The sequence below is a fragment of the Balaenoptera musculus genome, chromosome 1 (genome assembly GCF_009873245.2).
Source record: "Balaenoptera musculus isolate JJ_BM4_2016_0621 chromosome 1, mBalMus1.pri.v3, whole genome shotgun sequence".
NCBI lineage: Eukaryota > Metazoa > Chordata > Mammalia > Artiodactyla > Balaenopteridae > Balaenoptera > Balaenoptera musculus.
In genome coordinates, this window is record NC_045785.1 from 67,176,128 (window position 1) to 67,197,599 (window position 21,472).

The window sequence follows — 21,472 nt, forward strand, 5'->3', positions numbered from 1 at the left end:
AATGCCTCCTGGTAGGTCCTTTCTAGAACAGTTAGGGGCACAGTTGGATAACCTAAGAGGTACTGCCTGGTTATATACCAGCCATCTAGGCATTCATAGGCCCAAGGAGAATAACCATCACTGACTAAGACAAATCCTGTCAGGGCACAAACTACTTCCACTTAGGTGGCACTGTTAATGGATTCATTTGCAAGGGTTGTTGCACTTGCCCATTCAAGCCAAGGGTCAGTCAGATTTTCTCCTAACCTGAAATAAAAAGTTGTTCTAAATTCAAGAGGTTACCCCTCTAAGCAATGGCCTGGGAGATACGGATGATGGCGTTATCTTTCCAAGTCAGATTCCAGAATAAAGGAAAGAAAGCAAAGAGGAAAAGGTTTTAGTTAAAGTATGAAGTCTTGATCCGTCATCTTGGGCAGAAGCAGTCTACGTCAATGTCAGCTACTTCCCTTCCTTGTCAGTTTGATTCAGGGGTCTCCAGCATTAGTACAGGACCAGATGCCAGGTGGAATCCTCCTTGGCTGTGAGATGTGCACCCAAGGCTCAAAACCTTTTAGTTTTGCAGCAGTGTCAGTGGTCAGGAACACTTGGTTAGGTCCCTTCCAATGGGGCTCAAGGGCTGCCTTTGTTCTTAGTGATACCAAATCAGAAGGGTGAGAGAAAGCTGGAAATGTTAATTGGGTAAGTCATAATCAGATATCTGAGGAAACTAGAGGAATCTTTGACCACAAAGACAATTAACAGGACTAGAACCTAATATCTACAAAGGTGCAAACATAATTTTTCTCTCTATGATTATCCCATTTTTTTTTAACCAGAGATAATCACGGTAAAACTAATTTGTCTGTATTAAACTTGGCCTGATTTTTATAGAAGTACAGCAAGAGTAGTGACTGACCATATAAGTTCTTTTTTAAGATTGCTTTGCTGGAACTTTGTAAGCAAAGTACCAGCTTGATTTTTCCACGTGGTTTCTTGCAGCTGTCTGGTCATGTCTAAGTCTATGTACACATTCCAGTCAAAGCCTTCGTAATACAGCCCATGTTTCTAATTGTGTCCTGTTACAAGGAACATGAAAATAAGAATACTCACTGAAAGTTTCTGAATTCTGGGGATCAGATAGGGAGAAAAAGTAAATGTTTCATCTTTGTTCACAAAGCTATATATTACCAAATTGTTGATAGCTTAAGAGAAAAGATTTATTTAAATCTGGAAAAAACATTAAAGAACCCGCAATATTTTAAACACAGTCATAAAAATTATAATCATCCTTATCAGTTCATTCAGTCCCATGTTATTAATTCTTGTTCTGCTTGAATCCAGTTTTTTCCGTTAGTTCTCTCAACCTTGCTTGATGTTTGAGGGTGATAGGGACAGTAATAATTCCAAGAAATTTGCAAGGTTTTCGTTCAAGACCGTATGATTTTCCCAGTGAAGTGTGTGCCTCAATCACTGGAGATTGTGGAAGGAATACCCCAGGTGGGAAACACATTTTCTAACAGTTTCTTTGCCACAGTGAGGGTACTAGCCTTGCAGCAGGGGAAGGCTTCAACCCATCCGGGAAACATACATACAATAACAAGAACATACCAATAACCCATACTAAGTGGCAAATGAATGAAGTCCAGTTGTAGGTGCTAAAGGAGTCCAGAGAGAGGAGGTCTGAGACCACCTCTAGGGACAAATTGTTATACTTAAATGCACTGGTGGGTGGGCAAAAGAATGCAAAAAAAGAAAAACGTTTGCCAGGAAGAACCAAACGCTGTCTAGGTTCTCCCATAGCCCTGACTGGTCATTCAGTTTACAGCCATTATTTACTCACCTTAATTTCTCTGATTCAGGAACAAACTGTTGCCATGTTACAAGGACATCAGGATGGCAAAAGTCTGGCAATGAGGGGGTCATGTTTTGCAGAAGCAGAATGGACTTCATCCACATGTGCCACCATCTTTATAAGCCTCTATTGCTGCTGCTTTTGCATGAAAGTCAGCTAGGGCAACTCCCTAATACTGAGGTTCAGTCCTTTGGTGTAAGTCTCAATTTTGATGACAGACAATATAATACACCTGGATATATCAGACTTCCAAGAATTTCATGCGATTTCTGGAACACTTATAATACATACCTATATAGACACAGCATAAAGAAGGCTTGTTCCTTCTTATTTGACAATGTTTCCCATGTAACTTAACATATGAAATAAGCCTAATCAGTTTAACATCTTCCTTTTTATAAGGAGAGGAAATACATCCTTTGAAATGTTCCAGGCATCCTCTGAAAAACTTGAAAGTTAATTGAGGTCAAAAGACTTCAGTTTTAGAATCTGATTTTGGGAAGTCTGTCAAAGATACCAAAAGGTTTGGACACTTGAAGAAACAGGATCATAGATCAATATGAAACAATACTGTCTACTTAGCAGATGAAAAAAATTAAGTTCTAGTTTGAAGTACACTATTGATAATAAAGCTTAATTTTTAAAACCTTTATAAACAATTCAATTTCAGCCAGCTTGATTAGACAAGGTAAAATTCTCTCTCTCAACCTTTTATATACCTTTAGTTTGTCCTTCATAACCAGAAGTTCTAGTTCAGACAAAATTATCCTCATTTCCCTTAACACAAATGCATCTTTATTCCTCATACTTTTTCTTAGCCAAAAACACATCCTGCTTTTCCCTGCATATGGAGATGTCTCCCATATCGTTTCTAATAGCTTTACTTGCATAATTAGAATTTTTAACCTTTAAAAACCTTAATTTCTAGTGAAAATTTAGGAAGTAAACAATCGTGGACTATCTCTTACACTAGCATTACAGCTTGGCAAACTTATAAATACTTTTTTATAATTTCTAGAAACATGTGCTTTCTCATAGAAAATTTCTCAGCATGGCACCAAACAAATGTGAACGAATAATGCCGCCTGCCATATCAGTAAACAAAGGATGTTGCAGCCATTGAGCCACTACAGCTGCCCCCAAAGGTGCACCCTGAAGGGACTCAGGATGGGAAAGCCCAGGATACTGGCCCTAGACAGCTGTGGTGCATATCAAAGGAATGATTTCAATGAGCCCAGACTCTTGCATCTTCCCATACATAGAAAAGTGCTAAATTCATTAATTTGAGATGTCTGGTTTCATTTAATTAACAGTAATCTTTTGATGTTCTGACTACCTGGTCTTTGTTGCAAAAACTCCGATAAAATCTGGCTCCTCCCTTACCTCTTCATAACGGTCCCTCAGAGCTACCTGAGAGTTTACGTCCTGGGCTTCAGTCCTCAGTTTTGTCTGCCAAACAAAACATAATTCTCAACTTTTTGGTTGCGCATTTTTTTCAGTCGACACATGCTTATTAATAAAGCCAAATTTATCTTTGGTTTCTCTATAATAAGAAACCAAAAGTAGATAAACCTATGTTCAATAATTAATGGCTCAGTATTTTGTCTTATTTGGGGAGATCTAGATATTCAATAAATTTCTAGCACTTAACTTAATCTTAGCAAAACTTTAAGGTTTCAGGTTACTGAAAAGATTTGGGAAATTAATTTGAAAAGTTCAACTAAAAACTTTTTATCCTACTTATATTTATTTAATACTTGCTCTTAACAGTTGTTTAGATTATTTATGAAAACTTCATCATACCCAGTTATTTTTCTTGCAAGCCTAGGTAAAATAAAAGTATTACATTTAATGCTGATAACTCTAAAGACATCTCTGCTTTAATTAAACCAACAACCTTAAACTAGCTTTTATTTACAAAAGCTATCTTAGATCACATAATTTTAAAAAGCATTTCAGTTAGTTTCTGTTATATTTCTGACAACTTTGGAATGCCCAACTGTAACAGGGAAGAGCCAATTTTGACTCCACGTTGGATCTGTTTCTTTGACTTTAGCCTTTGCTTTTCCCTGCCTTTGTTATTATAATCATACATAATGGCCTGCCGCAGGGAACCCTACCCACCTGCAAATGACTGCAAGAAAGAAATTAACACATGCCCTCCTGGAGGCTGGCCATTCCAGGAGATGTTTTTCCAAGACTGATGGCCCTTTTTACTTTACTTCCTCCCCGCCTCTCCCTCTCTATTCTGCCTTCTTACTTTGCTTCCCTCTCTGATTCTATAAAAGAAACTGGCATCCAGACCCCGATAAGATGGTTTTTTGGGGGACCTTAGTCCACCACCTTCTCGGTCTGCTGCCTTTCTGAATAAAGTCATATTCCTTGCCTCAACACCTTGTCTCCCGATTTATTGGCCTGTTGTGCGGCGAGCAGAGCGTGCTTGCACTCGGTAACACAATCGTTACAAGCTTGTCTTCAAACCAACTAAATAGAGCTCTTTTACAAAATAATTCTGCAGTACCATCTAGAGGTTAAAAAAAAAAAAAACCACATATCTACAACATACATAAGGAGATACACACAGACGCAAAGGGAGATCTCATAGTTACCAATATTTGTGGAGAAGACACTTAAGATTTTTTTTTTATCTCCCAAATTTCCAAATATTTCTTCCCTTCTTTTTTTTTTCTTTTCTGATGAGAAACAATTGCATTTCAAAGAATGGCTCTTAAGTCTCAGAGAAGATGGGGATAGGAAATCTACATCACAAAGACACAGATTAAGTGCAGAACAATTCTATTTCCAAAGTCCCAATACCTACAAGTATTTTGAGATGAAGAGAGGAGGTTTGGGGATTGGCAAAAAGGAATGACACCCATCTACCTATTGTTGGAATGTTTCTTTTCCTCTGGGTATATCTAGCTTAGGGTCTAAATTCTTACCAGACTCTGAATAATTTCAGTTCCCTAAGTGTTTAAGGGAATTATTCAGCAGTTTACCCAAAAAATCTGTTTCATCAACTCTGTGAGGGGCCCATATGGGAGTTTAAGTTGATGTTGAAGAATTTGCACAGGGCCTTGAGAACAATCTCTTTTCCAGTGTCCCAGCTGATTACAGCTGAAACATTGATCTCTGGGCAAGTGGTTTGATAATGAACCCCCAAGAAGGTGAAATGGGGAGGCCTAGGCATTGTTTTAGATATCTTTTGTATCTTTAATTTTTCATTGGCTTTTTGCAACGAATCTTTTAATGAAGTTATTTTGGAATTTTGAAAGCTTTTGGAGACTTCTGCATACTAATTAAAACAGGTATTCCATTTGGTTTGTTTAACTTGGGAGCCCTTGTTTTTAAGTGATCTTACCTATTTGGAACATTCCTCCTAATGGCCAATGTAATTCTAGGTTGATTTTAGTAAAACTTTGCCATTCTGTTAAATAACTGCAGCTTCCAGGATTCATAGTTCTTAAATATAAACTAAGCAGATGTGATGGAAGGCAGTATGCTCAACTATTTGGACATAAAGGATCACATGTCTTCTAGCTAGGCCTTTGGTTTTCTCAGTCAAACTAATACCTAAGAGGGACTTGTGGCAGGGTTGGGAATTATGCGGTGCTTTACAGTGTACATTGTTGCATGGAAGTTTTCTTGAGGTTGGTGGGTGACCTAGATGTCAGTCTAACCCATTCTGTGACCAACTTATCCTAACATGAGACTCTTTGGGTTAGGTGATGAGCGCTCTAATAACTTTTAAATGTCTGGTACCCACCAATCTTTGCAGCTTTTTGGCTTCTGAGATTCCCATTAGCAATGGGCTTTACTTCATGTGCACATTAACAGAAACCCATGGTACTAAAAAAAAAAAAAAAGAGAGAGAGAGAGAGACTGGGGAAAGGACTGAACGAGCAGACCTCAAAGAATGAGGACTGCGGACTGATTCCAAGCAAAAGGAGAACAGCAGCTATAACTAGTAGTTCTCAACAGGGAATCTGGGAAAGGATCCCAAACAAATGGGGAGGTGCATATTAAACCATCATAGTTCCAAATGTGGAGACAGAATCAAGGGACTGGAGCTTTCCACTCAAAACAATGAACTGTGGAAAGCTAATTAGATCAGGAGCTCAAACAAAAAAAGAACAGAGCTCAATCAAAAGGAACTTACCAATGGCCCTTGGAAACAGCAAGAAAGACAGTGAACTGAAAAGGGTTCACAGGGTGCCATGCCTGTGTTTCCTGCTCCTTGAAAGCCATCCCAAGTTCACTTCAAATCTCATCACTGCCACCCATCCGTTAAAAAATAAAAGTCAACCAAGTAAATTTGAAGATGTATTTGGCTTTATTAGATGATTCATGAATTGGGCAGGCAGCATCCCATCTAGCAACTAGAAGGGTGCTCCCAGTACCACACTTGTTTTGATTACTATAGCTTAGTAGCATAGTTTGAAATCAGGGCTCCAGCTTTGTTCTTCTTTCTCAAGATTGCTTTAGCTATTTGGGGTCTTCAGTGCTTCCATACAAAATTTAGGATTATTTGTTCTAGTTCTATTTTAAAAAATGTCTTTATTATTATGATATGGATTACATGAAATCTGTAGAATGCTTTGGAAAATATGGACATTTTAGCAATATTAATTCTTCTAAATCAGAAGCATGGATTTATTCTACTTATTTGTGTCATCTTCAGTTTCTTTCATCAATGCTTAGAGTTTTCAGAATACAGGTCTTTCACCTCCTTGGTTAAATTCATCTCTAGGTATTTTATTCTTTTTGATACAATTGTAAGAGGGATTGTTTTCATCACTTCTCTTTCTGATAGTTCATTATTAGTGTACAGAAATTCAGCCAATTTTTGTATATTAATTTTCTATCCTACAACTTAACTGAATTCATTATTAGTTCTAATAGTTTTTTTGGTAGAGTCTTAGGGATTTCTGTATTATGCCATCTGCAAATAGTGACAGTTTTGCTACTTCTTCCTTTCCAGTTTGGATGCCTTTTATTTCTTTTCCTGACTAATTTCTTTTTTTTTTTTTTAACATATTTATTGGCGTATAATTGCTTTACAGTGTTGTGTTAGTTTCTGCTGTATAACAAAGTGAATCAGCTATATGCATACGTATATCCCCTCCCTCTTGCATCTCCCTCCCCCACTCCTTATCCCACCCCTCTAGGTGGCCGCAAAGCACCGAGCTGATCTCCCTGTGCTATGCAGCTGCTCCCCACTAGCTATTTATTTTACATTTGGTAGTGTATATCTGTCAATGTTACTCTCTGTTCGTCCCATCTTACCCTTCCCCCTCCCCATGTCCTCAAGTCCATTCTCTACATCTGTGTCTTTATTCCTGTCCTGCCCCTAGGTTCATCCTTTTTTTTTTAGATTCCATACATATGTGTTAGCATACAGTATTTGTTTTTCTCTTTCTGACTTACTTCACTCTGTATGACAGACTCTAGGTCCATCCACCTCACTACAAATAACTCAGTTTTGTTTCTTTCTTGACTAATTTCTGTGGCTAAGACTTCCAATACTATGGATAAAAGTGGCAAGAGTGGGCATCCCTGCATTGTTCCTAATCTTAGAGGAAAAAGCTTTCTCAGTTTTTCACTGCTGAGTATGATGTTAGCTGTGAGTTTGTCATATATGGCCTTTATTATATTGAGGTATATTCTCTCTACGCCAACTTTGTAAGGAGTTTTTATCATAAATGGATGTTGAATTGTCAAATGCTTTTTTCTGCATCTATTGAAATGATCATATGATTTAAATCAGTCATTTTGTTAATGTGGTGTATCACATTATTGATTTGCAGGTGTTAAACCAACCTTGCATCCCTGGAATGAATCCCACTTGATCATGCTGCATGATCCTTTTAATGTATTGTTGAATTCAGTTTGCTAATATTTTGTTGAGGATTTTTGCATCTATATTCATCAGGGATATTGGCCAGTAATTTTCTTTTTTTGTAGCATCAATTCTTTTGTTTTGGTGTCAGGGTAATGCTAGTCTCATAAAATGACTTTGGAAGTGTTCTTTCTTTCTTCTCAAACTGAATAAGTGGTGTGTATTATCCAAAGTGTGTATTATTTTATTTGGAATAATTTGACAAGGATGGGTATTAACTTCTTTAAATGTTTGGCAGAATCACCTATGAAGCCACCTAGACCTGGACTTTTGTTTGTTGGCTTTTTTTTTTTTTTTTTGGATTACTGATTTAATTTCATTACTAGTAATTGGTCTATTCAGATTTTCTAATTCCTCATGATTTAGTCTTGGAAGACTGAATGTTTCTAGGAATTTATCCAATTCTAGATTGTCTAATTTGTTGGCATATAACTGTTCACAATAGTCTCTTATGATCTTTTGTATTTCTGTGATATTGACTGTAATTTCTCCTCCTTCATTTCTGATTTTATTTATTTGGGCTCTTTTTTCCTTGATGAGTCTGTCTAGCTAAAGATTTGCCAATTTTGTTTATCTTTCAAAGAACCAGCTCTTAGTTTCACTGATTGTTCTATTGTCTCTTTAGCTGTTATTTCATTTATTTCTGCTCTGATCTTTATTATTTCCTTCCTTCTACTAACTTCGGGCTTTGTTTGTTCTTCTTTTTCTAGTTCCTTTAAATGAGTTAGATGGTTAAGAGTTTTCTTGTTTCTTGAGGTAGGTCAGATTAATATGAACTTCCCTCTTAGAAACTGCTTTCGCTAGCAGCATCCCAAAGATTTCGGAATGTTGTGTTTCCATTTGCATTTGTCTCAAGGTATTTTTTGATTTCTTTGATAACCCACTGATTGTTTAACAGCATGTTGTTTAGTCTCTACATGTTTTGTTTTTTTTCCAGTTTTCTTTTTATAATTGATTTCTGGTTTCATACTGTTGTGATCAGAAAATATGCTCAAACTTATTAAGACTTCTTAAATTTACTGAGACTTGGTCCATAGCCTAACATGTGATCTATCCTGCAGAATGTTCCATGTGCACTTGAATGTGTATTTTGCTGTTTTTGTTTTGGATGGAATGTTCTGTATGTATCTATTTAGTCAATCTGATATAAGGTGTCTTTTAAGGTCAATGTTTCCTTGTTGATTTTCTGTCTGGATGATCTATCCATTGATATTAAGTGGGGTATTAAGTCCTCTACTATTATTGTATTGCTGTCTATTTCTCCCTTTATTTCTGTTACTATTTGATTTATATATTTAAGTGGTCCCATGTTGGGTGCACAAATGTTTACAAATGTTATATCCTCTTGTTGGACTGACCCCTTTATATTATGCAATGCCCTTCTTCATCTTTTGTTACAGTATTTGTTTGGAAGTCTATTACTACCCCAGTTTCCTTTTCATTTTCATTTTCATGGTATATCTTTTTCCATCTGTTCACTTTCAGACTGTGAGTGTCTTAAGGTTTGAAGTGAGTGTCTTGTAAGGAGCATTGAGAAGGGTCTTGTTTTTTTTAATCCATTCAGCCACCCTATGTCTTTTGATTGGAGAATTTAGTCCATTTACATTTATAGTAATTATTGATAGGTATTTACTTACTGCCATTTTGTTAATTGTTTTCTCACTGTTTCTGTAGGTCATCTCTGTTCCTTTATTCTTCTCTTTCTTCCCTTGTTGTTTGACTGTTTTCTTTACAGTTATTTTAAATTCCTTTTTCATTTACTTTTGTGTATTTACTATAAGTTTTTTGTTTGTGGTTACCATAGGTCACACATAACATCCTACATATATAACGGTCTCCTTTGACAGTAACTTAATTTTAAACACATTCCAAAGCTTTATATTTTACTTCCCCAACACATTTTTGATGACATATTTTACATCTTTTCATTTTATATATCACTTAACTAAGTATTGTATTTTTAATTAATTTTATGACTTTTGTCTTTTACCCTTTGTACTGACTTTATAAATGATTAATCCACTACCTTTTTATTTACCTTTTTCAGTGAGATTTTTAATTTATTATGTTATCTTATTATTGATTAGTAGCTTTCTTTCTAGCTTAGAGAAGTCCCTTTAACATTTCTTGTAAAATGGTGATGAACTCTTTTAGTTTTGCTTATCTGGAAAACTCCTAATCGCTCCTTCAATTCTGAATGATAACCTTGCAGGTTACAGAATTCTTAGTTGGCAGTTATTCCCTTTCAAAACTTCAAAATGTAGTAAGTAGTTTGATGTTATCAAATCTGATAGCTTAAAGCAGTGGTTTTCAGAATTTTAGAGTTGAACCTCTTTAATAAATAGAAATCTACCTGAAAGGTTTCTATATAATAAAAGAGATCAATACAAAGCTGCTTGGTTTATGAAATACTAGAGTCCATACTAGATACTAGAGTTATCTACTCAGCCTCCCATTCATTCCAAAGCTCCATGAAAGCAGGGACAGTATCTGCCTCTATCTCTAGAGTACAGCCAGTGCCTGTCACTTAGCAAAAACTCAAGAAACATTAGTGAATGAATTAAGATATAAATTAATGAAAAAAGAATGAAAGTCATTAATTCACAGTAATTATCCAGTCTAGAACTGCTATTTCAAGCTTTTTATTATGCTTACTTTTGATAGCAACTTCAAAGTAGATTTATTTTAAAAGAGACAATCAGTGCAGAAAATTCAGGAAAAAAAGTAGACCTAAATTCAACAGGCCACATCAAAACATGGTACTAGAAGTTGTAGGGTGCACAAAAATATGTAAGAGGAGGTCTCTCTCCTTCAAGAACTTCCCATTAAGTGAGAAAAACATTTAAACTCAATTAGTAAGTCCAAAAAAAGACAGACTGTGACAAATGGCACAAAAAAAAAAAAGAAATAAAGCTCTGAGTAGCTTTACTTATTTTACATAAATTCCAACAAGAAGGCTATGGGAAGATCTCCTGGAGGAGGTAGGATCTGATTTGACTCCCAAAGAATAGGTAGAATTTCAATATGTGAATCTAAAAAAGGACATTTCTGGTAGGGAAAAAAACATGAGCAAATGAATGAGAAGAGAAAAATACCTCAAGGAATAGCAAGTTAACTAGGCTAAGGTTTTAGACCTCTTGTAGTAAAGAAAGAGATACTACTGTAACGGGAGATTCAAAACACTTTAAAAGGCCACCATTCAGCATATGGAAGAGTACCCTAGAAGTCGAGGAATAACAGACTTCACTTATCACATTAAGGTTAGCAGAGCTATTGTGCTATAATCAAATCAAGCAAATACTTACAAGATCATTCATATTAGTTTGGCTAGCTGGATTAATTTCCTCCAAAAATTCTAAGACATAAAATGTGTATCTATCCATAAGATGGACTCCAATTGCAGGATCAGGTTGATGCTATAAAAAAGCAAAGGAAAAAAAAGTGTATGTCTAATAGATAGGATCATTACATTACAACAAAATATTTTAAATGTAATCAAAATTTCCTTCTAAGATATAAAGAAGTCTAAGAATAAGAAATAACAGATATATTTATAAAGCATATAAGTGATTCTAGAAATAGCTACACATTCCAAAGACAATCCCATTTACAAATGGGAAAGAAAATATGTACTTACCGAGAGTGAATCTTCTCCCACTTGGCTACTAGCTAAAGCCATTATGTTAGGAGAATAAAATCTCTCATACATGGATGCTCCTTGACAAGTATCAATAATAAACAATAGCTCATTGTAGCTGAAAGAAAAGTGATAATATCTTTGACATGAATCATGCTGTTAAACATACATTAACATTTTACAATACTTCCCTAAGATGTTTAAGTCATATCTTAGTCATTTCATTAGCTAAAAATTTGAGATTTTTTGATAGAATTCCCAATACAAATTTAATATCAGAAATATTAAAGGTATAACCTGTCCAAGGAAACCACCTCAATAGAGTGCAGTAGTTGTGCCATAAAGTGGCTGCCCCAACTTCTTCCCCCTCCCTTATCTATGCCACAAGATGCAGAATCCAAACAAAGGTTCAATTCAAAAAACATTTATCTGGCACCCACACAGTCCTAGAAACTGAGCTAGATTCAGAAAAAATATATATATGACTTAGTCACCATACTCAAAGATCTTAAAATCTAACTGGAAGACAGACATATAAACATATAACTAAATCAGAATGTGATGAGTGTTACAAATTTTACTGAAGGCCTACAATGTGCCTGACACTAAGCTGGGGATACAGTAGTCCTTGCCCTCACAGAGCTTAGAGTCTAACAAAGTCAAAGTGCTCCAAGAGCAAGAGAAAGAAACAGAGGAAACTGTAAGGAAAGGCAGGTCAGGGAAAGGTGATGTCTGACAAGGGCAGTGAGGGGTGAGTGTTATATTATTTAACAAAGAAAGGAACAGCACATTCCAGCAGAGGAAAAGCCTGTATTAAGGCATCTAAATGTAAAAAAGTATAAATGTTTAGGAAAAAGAAATTGTATCGTGTAGCTTGGATTTAGAGTTAATTTGGTAAAATGGAGAGAAATTCGTTTCAAAAAGGTAAGGCAGGGTCAATCTGTAAAGTATCCTGTACAAAGTTTGGATCTTATCCTATAAGTTTGAAGAAGGCATCAAAGGCTTTTTTAAAGTGAAAGAATAACATAATCAGCTCTATATTTTAGCTGCCTAGTTGGTGAAGGTGAAAACAGGGAGCAAATAACATTTTCTCAGAGGTTTCTCTCAGACATTGGATCTAAGTAAACAGCTAACACTGCACCTAAAAAGAAAGCATGGAATCTTAATATTATCTAAGCAAGGGACAGAAGGCACAATTAATACGACACATTTGTTCTGAGACCAAAATCTGTGGATACCCTTGGGGATCATAAACATCTAAGGTTATGACAGGCAGTACAGTAAAACAATTAAGAGAGTAAGCTCTGGGACAGGACCACTTGGATGTGAATTCTAGTACTGGTACTTATGAGCTGTATAAAGTTTGGCAAGTTATTTAATCTATCTGTGCCTCAATTTACACATTTGTAAAAATGGGAATAACAACAATATCTGCCTCATGGAGTTATTAAAATTAAACAAAACAACACATTATATAACATAGTGCCCAGCACCTAGTATACCTTCAGTAAATATAAGCTATGAATAAGATAAAACCAGTACCAAGCAAAAGCTTCCTCTTCAACACTTCTACACATTCTCCTTATGCCTATAATTCAGTATTTAGAATATTTAATTCGTAGCAGAGTCGTATACACATTTCTCTTTTCTACTAGATTTTAAAAACTTTGAAGGCATAATAAGCATCATATTCCCCTCTGTGCCACATGTTTAGAAGGTAAGCAATAAGTATTTATTGAGGGTAATTAATTTAAAAGCAGTTCAATTGCTACTTTAAATTCACTTAAGTTCATATGACAACTTTCAACTAAAAGGGTGCTTACCACGGATTACTAACAATATATCACCCTTAATGTGAGTTGCTACAAATTTTATACTAATCCTAATTTCAGCATCTTTTTTCCCAAAGAAGAAATAATGTATTCCTATCACATGGAGGGCCCGAGATTGTGCAAAAAGAATAAGTACAAGATGAAAAATAAATATATGTTACAATCCCCCTAAATAATGGGGAACTTGGTTGGTGGGACTTTTATTTCCTCCAAACAGGATGAGAAATAACAAGAGATATGATCTTAACAGGTGAATTTCTTTCCATGCTCTTTAAGAAACCCAAATTTTTCTTCTAAAAAGAATTCAGTTCATACTTCTGTAAAATATAATAAAACTACTGCTGTAATGTACAATTGCTAAAAAAATAAAAAATAGTTCAGTTCAATAGAAATAACAAACATAAATCTAGAGTAGAAGAAATAACTTATTAAAATAAGTTTAGATCTCATAAGATTTATAAATCTACTAACCATGGAAAAATTAGGTAATAATTTATCTTATGAAAAGTAGTCATTTGTCAATTACCGTCTTTTTTGCCACATTTGTTCAAAAGCATCTGCAAGTTCTATGTTGGTAATTTCTTCAGAATCTTGAAATTTCAAGAAACCATTTCCACCATGTCCTTATAGGAAGAGTCAGAAAGATCAAACAGACACTTTTTTAATGCAAACTGCACACATCCAGATATAAACATTCACTTCATTCATGGCAATATTTTAATATCACTTGTTATTTTATACTCTAAAATAAAAAGTACTGTAAAAACAAATAAATTTAATTTTCTGCTATACCAATTAAAGAGAATAATGATAGACTATGTAAAAAATAGTAGATATAATATATATTTAAGAGATTTTCTATTATTCAGTTTTAGAAAAGCACATTTATACTTTTTTCACTGGCTCCATTATTATGTCAGAAATGAGTTCCCATAGATAAAAATTTCTCAAATACCAGGCAAACATTTTTGGTGAGAAAGGAGTTGAAGACACTAGCTAGTCCCATGGTAAGCTAGCACTATTCACAGTATATACTTGAAATGCTATATCAATAGGAAGTGTAGTTCTCACCTAAAACTTGATGTGTTCACAATCATCAACCACTGTCCCATGAGAGTTGACCAAAAGATTATGACATTTAGAATGCATGATAGAGCCAATCTGCCTGGATACAAATGCTAGCTTTACTACTTAATGACTGTGTTATTTTAGGCAAGTAACTTAACCTTTCTATGCCTCAGTTTCCTCAGATATAAAGTAAGAAATGTATCAGTAAGGCCATCATTAGCGTGCCTATATAGGTCCTTTGTGCAGATTTTAAAAAGGTACTTCCCGCTGGGTAACAAAGTAGAAAAATCTGTGTATATCAGTGCTCCCACTGAATATAAGCAGTCCTGTAAGCTCAAAAGTGGTTAGTGGTTATGCCTTAGGGTGGGTTAAGGGAAGAGGAATATTTCTCTCTCCCATTAGACACAACTTTATAGCAGGGCACACAGCTGAGTAAGTGTAAGCATATACTAGATCTCAGCTCCCACTCACCACTCAAGCCAGACACTTATGTGCAGTGCACAACCCACACAACCATATATGACAGCCCTGAAAATCGGCACCTAAATCTTTAGATTGTTGTGAGGATGAAATGAACTAATATACACAATGATTAAGAATACTGCGTGATGTATAGTAAGTCTCAACAAATATTAGCTATTACCATTTTTATTATCATATTATCATAATTATCAACCTTCCCGTTCTCTTACACAGGTTGGCAAACTTTTTCTGTAAAGGGCCAGGTGGTAAATGTTTTAGACTTGTGAGCCATATGGTCTCTGTTACAACTCCTGGACTCTGCCACTGTAATGTAAAAGCAGCCACAGACAATACATAAAACAAATGGTTACAACTGTGTTCTAATAAAACTTTACTTCCAAAACAGTAGCCCTTCCAAGGGCCATGGTTTGTCAGTTCCATCTTAGATACTGGAATTTCTCCCATACCTGGAGCTATCCTGAAAGAGGACCAACAGACTCAGAAAAAAATGTTGTAAAACCTTTTGTTTAGTACATCAAATAAAGCCAAGCTACAAGACTGTACTTCATCCTATTTGCCACAAAAGCTTGAAAATTTCTTGTAAACGTCAGATAAACTAAAATGAAAATTTTCCTGACTTCATTAACTCTGCTGGCTTAATTTAGAAAGTTTATAAATTGATTGTATTTTAAAAGCTGTAAATAAATGCAACATGATAAAGAAAAGAAGACCACTAAGTAGGGGTCACTGTCATGCTGTATGACATCTAAGAATCATTCTGCACCTGTTTTATCATCAGTTGATGAGTAATACACTGTTTTCAAATATCATTTCAAGTTGTTATACATTATGAGAAAAGAGAACTTCATAACAAACTATCAAACTACTTGAACCAAAAATAATTTAAGATGTTTAAATTTCTTTCCATGCAAATTCCTTTTTGAAAAGAGTTGCAACATATGCTATCATTAAATATCTAAATTATGAAATTACCTGTCATATAAATAAGAATATTACTCCTATCATCAGAAAGAAGACGTTTTGACCGAGGCGTACTAGATGGAATCCTCCCAGTTAATACCCGTAAAAAATTTTCCACAGTTACCTGAAAAAAAAGTGAAAAATCAGATGAAATAGAATTGAGGGAAACCTGATAATTGTTTTTTACTTTCAAAAACATTCCTTCTTCTTTCTCTATGTATTACTCAGCATAAACTGAAAATAAAACCTAAAGAGAAATATAACTCAATTAAAATATATTTATTTAAATGTATACCTCAAACTAACTTTATTTCCATTTTTTACAAAATACTAAAAACTAACAAATAAAAACTACCTTGGGGAAAAATAGGTTAATTATACATTTAAAAGTTCAAATACTATACAAAGTATTGTCTTCACAGGCAATTCTTTGGGAAGATACAAAATATAGAAACATAAATAAATTCAACAACATTATAACTATTGCAATTAATATGTGCAACTACTCAGTCAATTCTAGATTAACAATGAAAGATAGGTCCATAATAAATTATAAAAACAAAATCATAAGGATAGATCCATAAATAATTCCCAAATTATGCATCTTTGATTTTTTAATGCATTTTGTTACTTAAATTTCATTAGGGGTATCTTTAACATGTGAAAAATTCATAACACTGTAAACCAGATTTCCCAACCAGGAATTTCTGGACATCTGGGATCGTTTGAAAGATATTTAGGGTCTTGGGAGTATAATGCTAATTTGAAGTTATACTATACAGATCTAAATTTAAAAAGCAGAAAATCAATCCAGCTTTCTTGTTCGACTTTTCCCTAGATCATGAGTATGTAAGTGTGTGTGTGTGTAAGCTATTTGGTTTACATTTTTCCCGGAAGACAGAAAAATGCTAAGTGTTTTTCTGTAACAGGACTTCTTGTTGGCTAACAAGAAAGGGAAGTATTTGGTCTACATTTTACAATGACTAAATAAACAAGAAAAAGTCCAACATTCATAAACATTTAACTGTTGAACAAACATTTTTGAGTGCCTTCAGAGGGCTACAGGAACTCTCTAGGTGTAAGATACATAAGATACAGGCCATGTCCTCAAGCAGCTTACAGCCTGGGAAAAGATATTCTTTTTAAATTGCTTCAAAACAGGTCTGGGAACATGGGAAATTGTGTCTTACTTTTGGTAGACTTGGTAAAAGGGAAAGGATTATTGAGGAAGACTTCATCAAGGAAGACTTCAAATTTTAAACATACAATCTATTAAATTTAAAATGAAGTTTCAAAGGGAGAAAATATAGTATAATGCCATTTTTTCAAATTTACATTTTTATTTTTAATCATGCATGCTAAAAACACTGGAAGCATATTAAAAGTGATTACCTCTAAGTAGTGTTAGTCACTTTAATATTTTCACAATATACTTACTAAAAATACAAAACTTGAAATTTTAGAGCAAATATGAAAAACAAAGAATACACTTACTATAAAAGAATGTTGATATATTAAACCTTAATAAAATACTCTAATATAGAAGCCAAGATAAAGTTGCTCTATCCTAGATACATATATGAAATAGTCATGCTGTGATAGTTTTACTCATATATTGTTTCCTTAATATGAACTCCAGAAACAGAATTATAGCAAGGTTTCAGTGATAATCATATACAAAGTTTAAAGAAAAAGAATAAGATTATTTTATTCTACCACTATTTTAGAGCTTAAAAGTGAAAACATTTCAAAAATGTTGCTCAACTAAACAATTTACCTCATAACTTCTATAATCCACTTCCACATCATCGCCATACACATTTAATTCCATATTCTTGTGACTAAACACTGTAGCTGGTTTAGGATTTCTAGGGTTGCATGCCATATCATCTGCAAGCATCAGAACAATGTGACTAGGAAAAAAAAATTTCAGTAAATATAGTGTACTATTTAAATAAAACCAGAAAGGTAAAAACAAATATATTCTATTTATATAATATGGTAATTATCTTCATTCTTTCTTTATTTATTAAAAATAACTCAAAATAATTATTGAGGACATATTTAAAAGAGCTTTAATTATTTTTTTCATATCTTTATGTAGTATAAGTTTTAAAGTAGAGAAATTAGAACAATCTGTCATGAACTTATCCGCAGAACTTGAAAGTAACCAGCTTAAATTTTTTTCCCAACAGAGTATACTTTATGCCATATAGCAAAAGGAAGCTAAGATGAAGGAGCTACACTGTCCTCCCAAAACATTTTTTTTTAATTTTAGTAACATTTGAAACTCTCAAGACTTACTGAGTTAAACTATGATATTCCAAAGAATCTACTTTTCAGAATCTCATATGCTTAAGTATGAAAACATGCAATCCATCAACAAGTGCAATCACTGTACCACAGGAACACATCTCCAATGCAGTCATTCTTCACTGGCTCCACTCCATCTCCCTGACACCAGCAACCATCATCTCTAGATGATGCTGGACTAGGTGCTGGATTAGCTCCCACCTGGCTTCCCACTTCCACTCTCACCCTCCCATGGTTCATTCCCCTTAGAGCCACCAGAGTGACCTTCCTTAAACAAGTCAAATCACTAAACTTTCTCACTTAAAACCGTTCAAGAACTCCCCATTGTAATTAGAGGAAAACAGAAACTCCTTACATGGTCTAAAAGGCTCAATGTGGTCTCTGTCTGTCTCTCTAACTACAGACCCTAGCACCCATGTTCACTATGCTACTTCCATACTGTTCCAGGAATATGCCAAGCCTTTCCCAATTCAGGGGCTACTGACCAAATTTAGACTTCTCTCCTCCCAAATCTTCATATCATTCAAATCTCAGCTAAGGTACTCTATTCTCACTTCAAGTTTGTTTTTCTATAGGTCATTTACGAATCTGAAATCCCCATCTTCTCCCACCCCCCCCCCATTAGAATATGAGCATTTCTCTGAGGGCAGGGACTTTTATCTGTCCTGTTCACCACTGTATCACTCAGGCTTAGTAATAGAGCCTGGCATATAGTAGGTATTCAATAAACATTCATTGAGTGAATGAAACATTTTCATTTTTGCTTTTATTTTCTTTGAGAGAAAATTACAAAGTCTCTCTTAAATGCTTCTCATCTTGATCTTTCCATTAAAACTGGTGAACATGAATCAGGCAATTCTTTATTCTACCATATACTTGAGCTTCCCAAACATAAGGGAAAAAATAATGTGGCATATGTAATTAGTTTGGCAAGAGATAGCAAGAAGAAAATGTTCTGCTGCATATCGTCCAAATACATTAAAGTTCAGAACTGAAACACTGTGATTTTTCTTGAAAATTGGCTAGGTTTCTATTTTGAAAGGGTTCCAACCCTGCCACATTCAAAGATCAGATCTTCAGCTGTTACTGATTCATACTCACAGAATGGTGAAAGTTATTCCTCTTAAAATGGAAAATATATCTTCTCATTTTAATAACTTAAAATGATTTATATTAAGTTATTATCAATCATATCTTTTCTGTTATAAGCCACTATTAAACAAGAATGAACTGACCTATAAATCTCAATATAAAAATAAAAATATTCCTTTAGGTCATGTTTTTGGTTGGTTAATTTCTTTCCTTGAAATGAAATGATTACTTAATATCTATACAATGTCAATTTCATAAAGAAGTAGTCACTTCAGCTTAAAATTATAAATTCAATCAATACTTTCCTATGGATAATTTTGAGTTTCAATATAAGTACTATAACCTTTGGTTAACATAATCAATATATCATAAAAAATATTCATTATATCTGTAGATAATAAATAAAAAACAAGACAGAAAACAGACTGAATTTTCAAAGGTTTAGAAATTCAACCACATATTCTAATGCACTGTTTCTGAAAGTTAAGAAATGTTCAGAACTCTTTTCTGGAGAAAAAAAAAACTCTCACCTGGCCCAAGGATAAAATTATTTGTAAAATGATACTTAAATATATACATGAAAATAAACTCCTTAGGCTTACATTTCTTACAAAACTAAAAATAAATACAAAATTATAAAGTAGATTCTAATAAAGCTACTAAACTAATAATATTCTAAGAACATTAATTCCATTTGAAGGATGATGTTATTTTGCTGAAATTAAATGACTGCTGTTGTATTTAACAGGAGAAAGAGGTTAACTTCAGGCCTGGTTCTACACTTCATTTTTTTCTATATTTTGACATCCATACTACAATATAATTTGATGATATAGAACACATCTGTTCACAAAAGTATGTTGCACATAATGCCATTCATAATTTCCATGCTCTCTTTACTGTTCAGGATAATCAGATCTTATATTTAACTAAGACTTTTGCCAACAAACACTCTTTGAACACCAGTTATCATGAGATCTAACTTGTTATCTCCTTAAAGTGCCTTTTTCACCTGAATATCAGGTTAGCATCACAGCAGTTATTTAAGTCTTCACTGAGTGGGTATCAAAACAATCACTGCTAGAATCAAGACAAAAAAAAATCTACATTGAAGACACACTACTACATTCCTATAAATAACGATAGCAAGTTGCTTTGTTACCTTATTAAAATTAAGACAAAAATCCCTCAAATATATCCAATTGATAGAAGAATATGATATTCTTACACTTTGGCAATCCTATAGTACCATGTGTGATGACTCAACTCTCACACTTTATTCAAGGCCCAGCAAAACCTACATCACACAACAAAGCATATGGTATGGCCTTCTCTCAGCACAAAACCAAAAGGTGAGCACTGAAATTGTATAAAGTTCAAACTGGGTTTGAAACAAATACAGTGGTTATTTATATAAGTAGTTTCCACATTGTTTAAATCATACACTCACTCCTGTTAGTTAAAAAAAATGTGAGGACACACATGTATATATATATATCTACTAATTTGAAAGTCATATGTATTTGCTATTTCAAATATATATAATAAATATTAGTGAAGCACAACTTCATTCTTTTATAGGTTAAAAAAAAGAAACATAAAGAAACTGCTAATATTTTCTTCCCTTACCACTATTTGGTGTCTGATCTAATAGAATACCTTAAATAGATCATGCTTAAATAGATTTTAAAGATCATCAAAATGAAAAAGAAATTTTAAAACCTCTCAAAAAAGAAGGCATGAAACCCAATTCTAGAAACATATGTGAGTGGAAAATGGTCTGAAATAAATACTTTCCCATTATTATGTTTGTCTAACATTGAAGGAACAGGTAAGCCCTGTATCAGGGCTGCTCGGCCATTCTTTACCCTCCTCCCTGAAATTCTTCCTTGGCCCAGTCAGGAACCAGTAACCAATGAGTAAAAAAAAAAAAAAAAAATTTTAAATAGATAAATAATCTTTCACTGCTCTAGACCATTAGAGTATGACATTTCAAAAAGCATAACTTTTCATTTATAACAGGCTGGTATTACCATAATAAAAATTTTTCACTAAATGAAATTTAAATAAATTACTGTATTGGTGAAAACATTTTTAAACCATTCACTTAAAATTGCTATACATTCTTTAACCACGCTACCTATCAGATAATACTACTTTAGAGCATCTTTAGCAACCTACACCAAGCTTATCTTCAATAATATCATCATCCCAATCTAGAATAGTAGTTGAAATTAAAGCAACTGGGGATTTGAGGATCACAGAGATCTTTGATGCTCTCTTAAATCTCTGAGTTTCTGCTCATAAGTGTTACTTTTTTTTCCTGACATAAATTATTCAGAATGCTCTGTGGGTTA

General features: G+C 34.0%; 1 protein-coding gene across 1 annotated transcript in view; it reads right to left on the minus strand.

Moving 5' to 3' along the window:
• The window catches only part of PIGK (phosphatidylinositol glycan anchor biosynthesis class K), a 134,965-nt gene that overhangs the window by 79,028 nt on the left and 34,465 nt on the right, over window positions 1–21,472 (minus strand). The window contains exons 4-8 of the mRNA XM_036859284.1: window positions 17,488–17,623; window positions 15,723–15,834; window positions 13,726–13,822; window positions 11,368–11,485; window positions 11,036–11,146 (exon numbers count right to left, since the gene is read on the minus strand). Of these exons, the coding sequence (XP_036715179.1) occupies window positions 11,036–11,146; window positions 11,368–11,485; window positions 13,726–13,822; window positions 15,723–15,834; window positions 17,488–17,623 (574 nt within the window). The remainder of the gene's footprint in view (window positions 1–11,035; window positions 11,147–11,367; window positions 11,486–13,725; window positions 13,823–15,722; window positions 15,835–17,487; window positions 17,624–21,472) is intronic.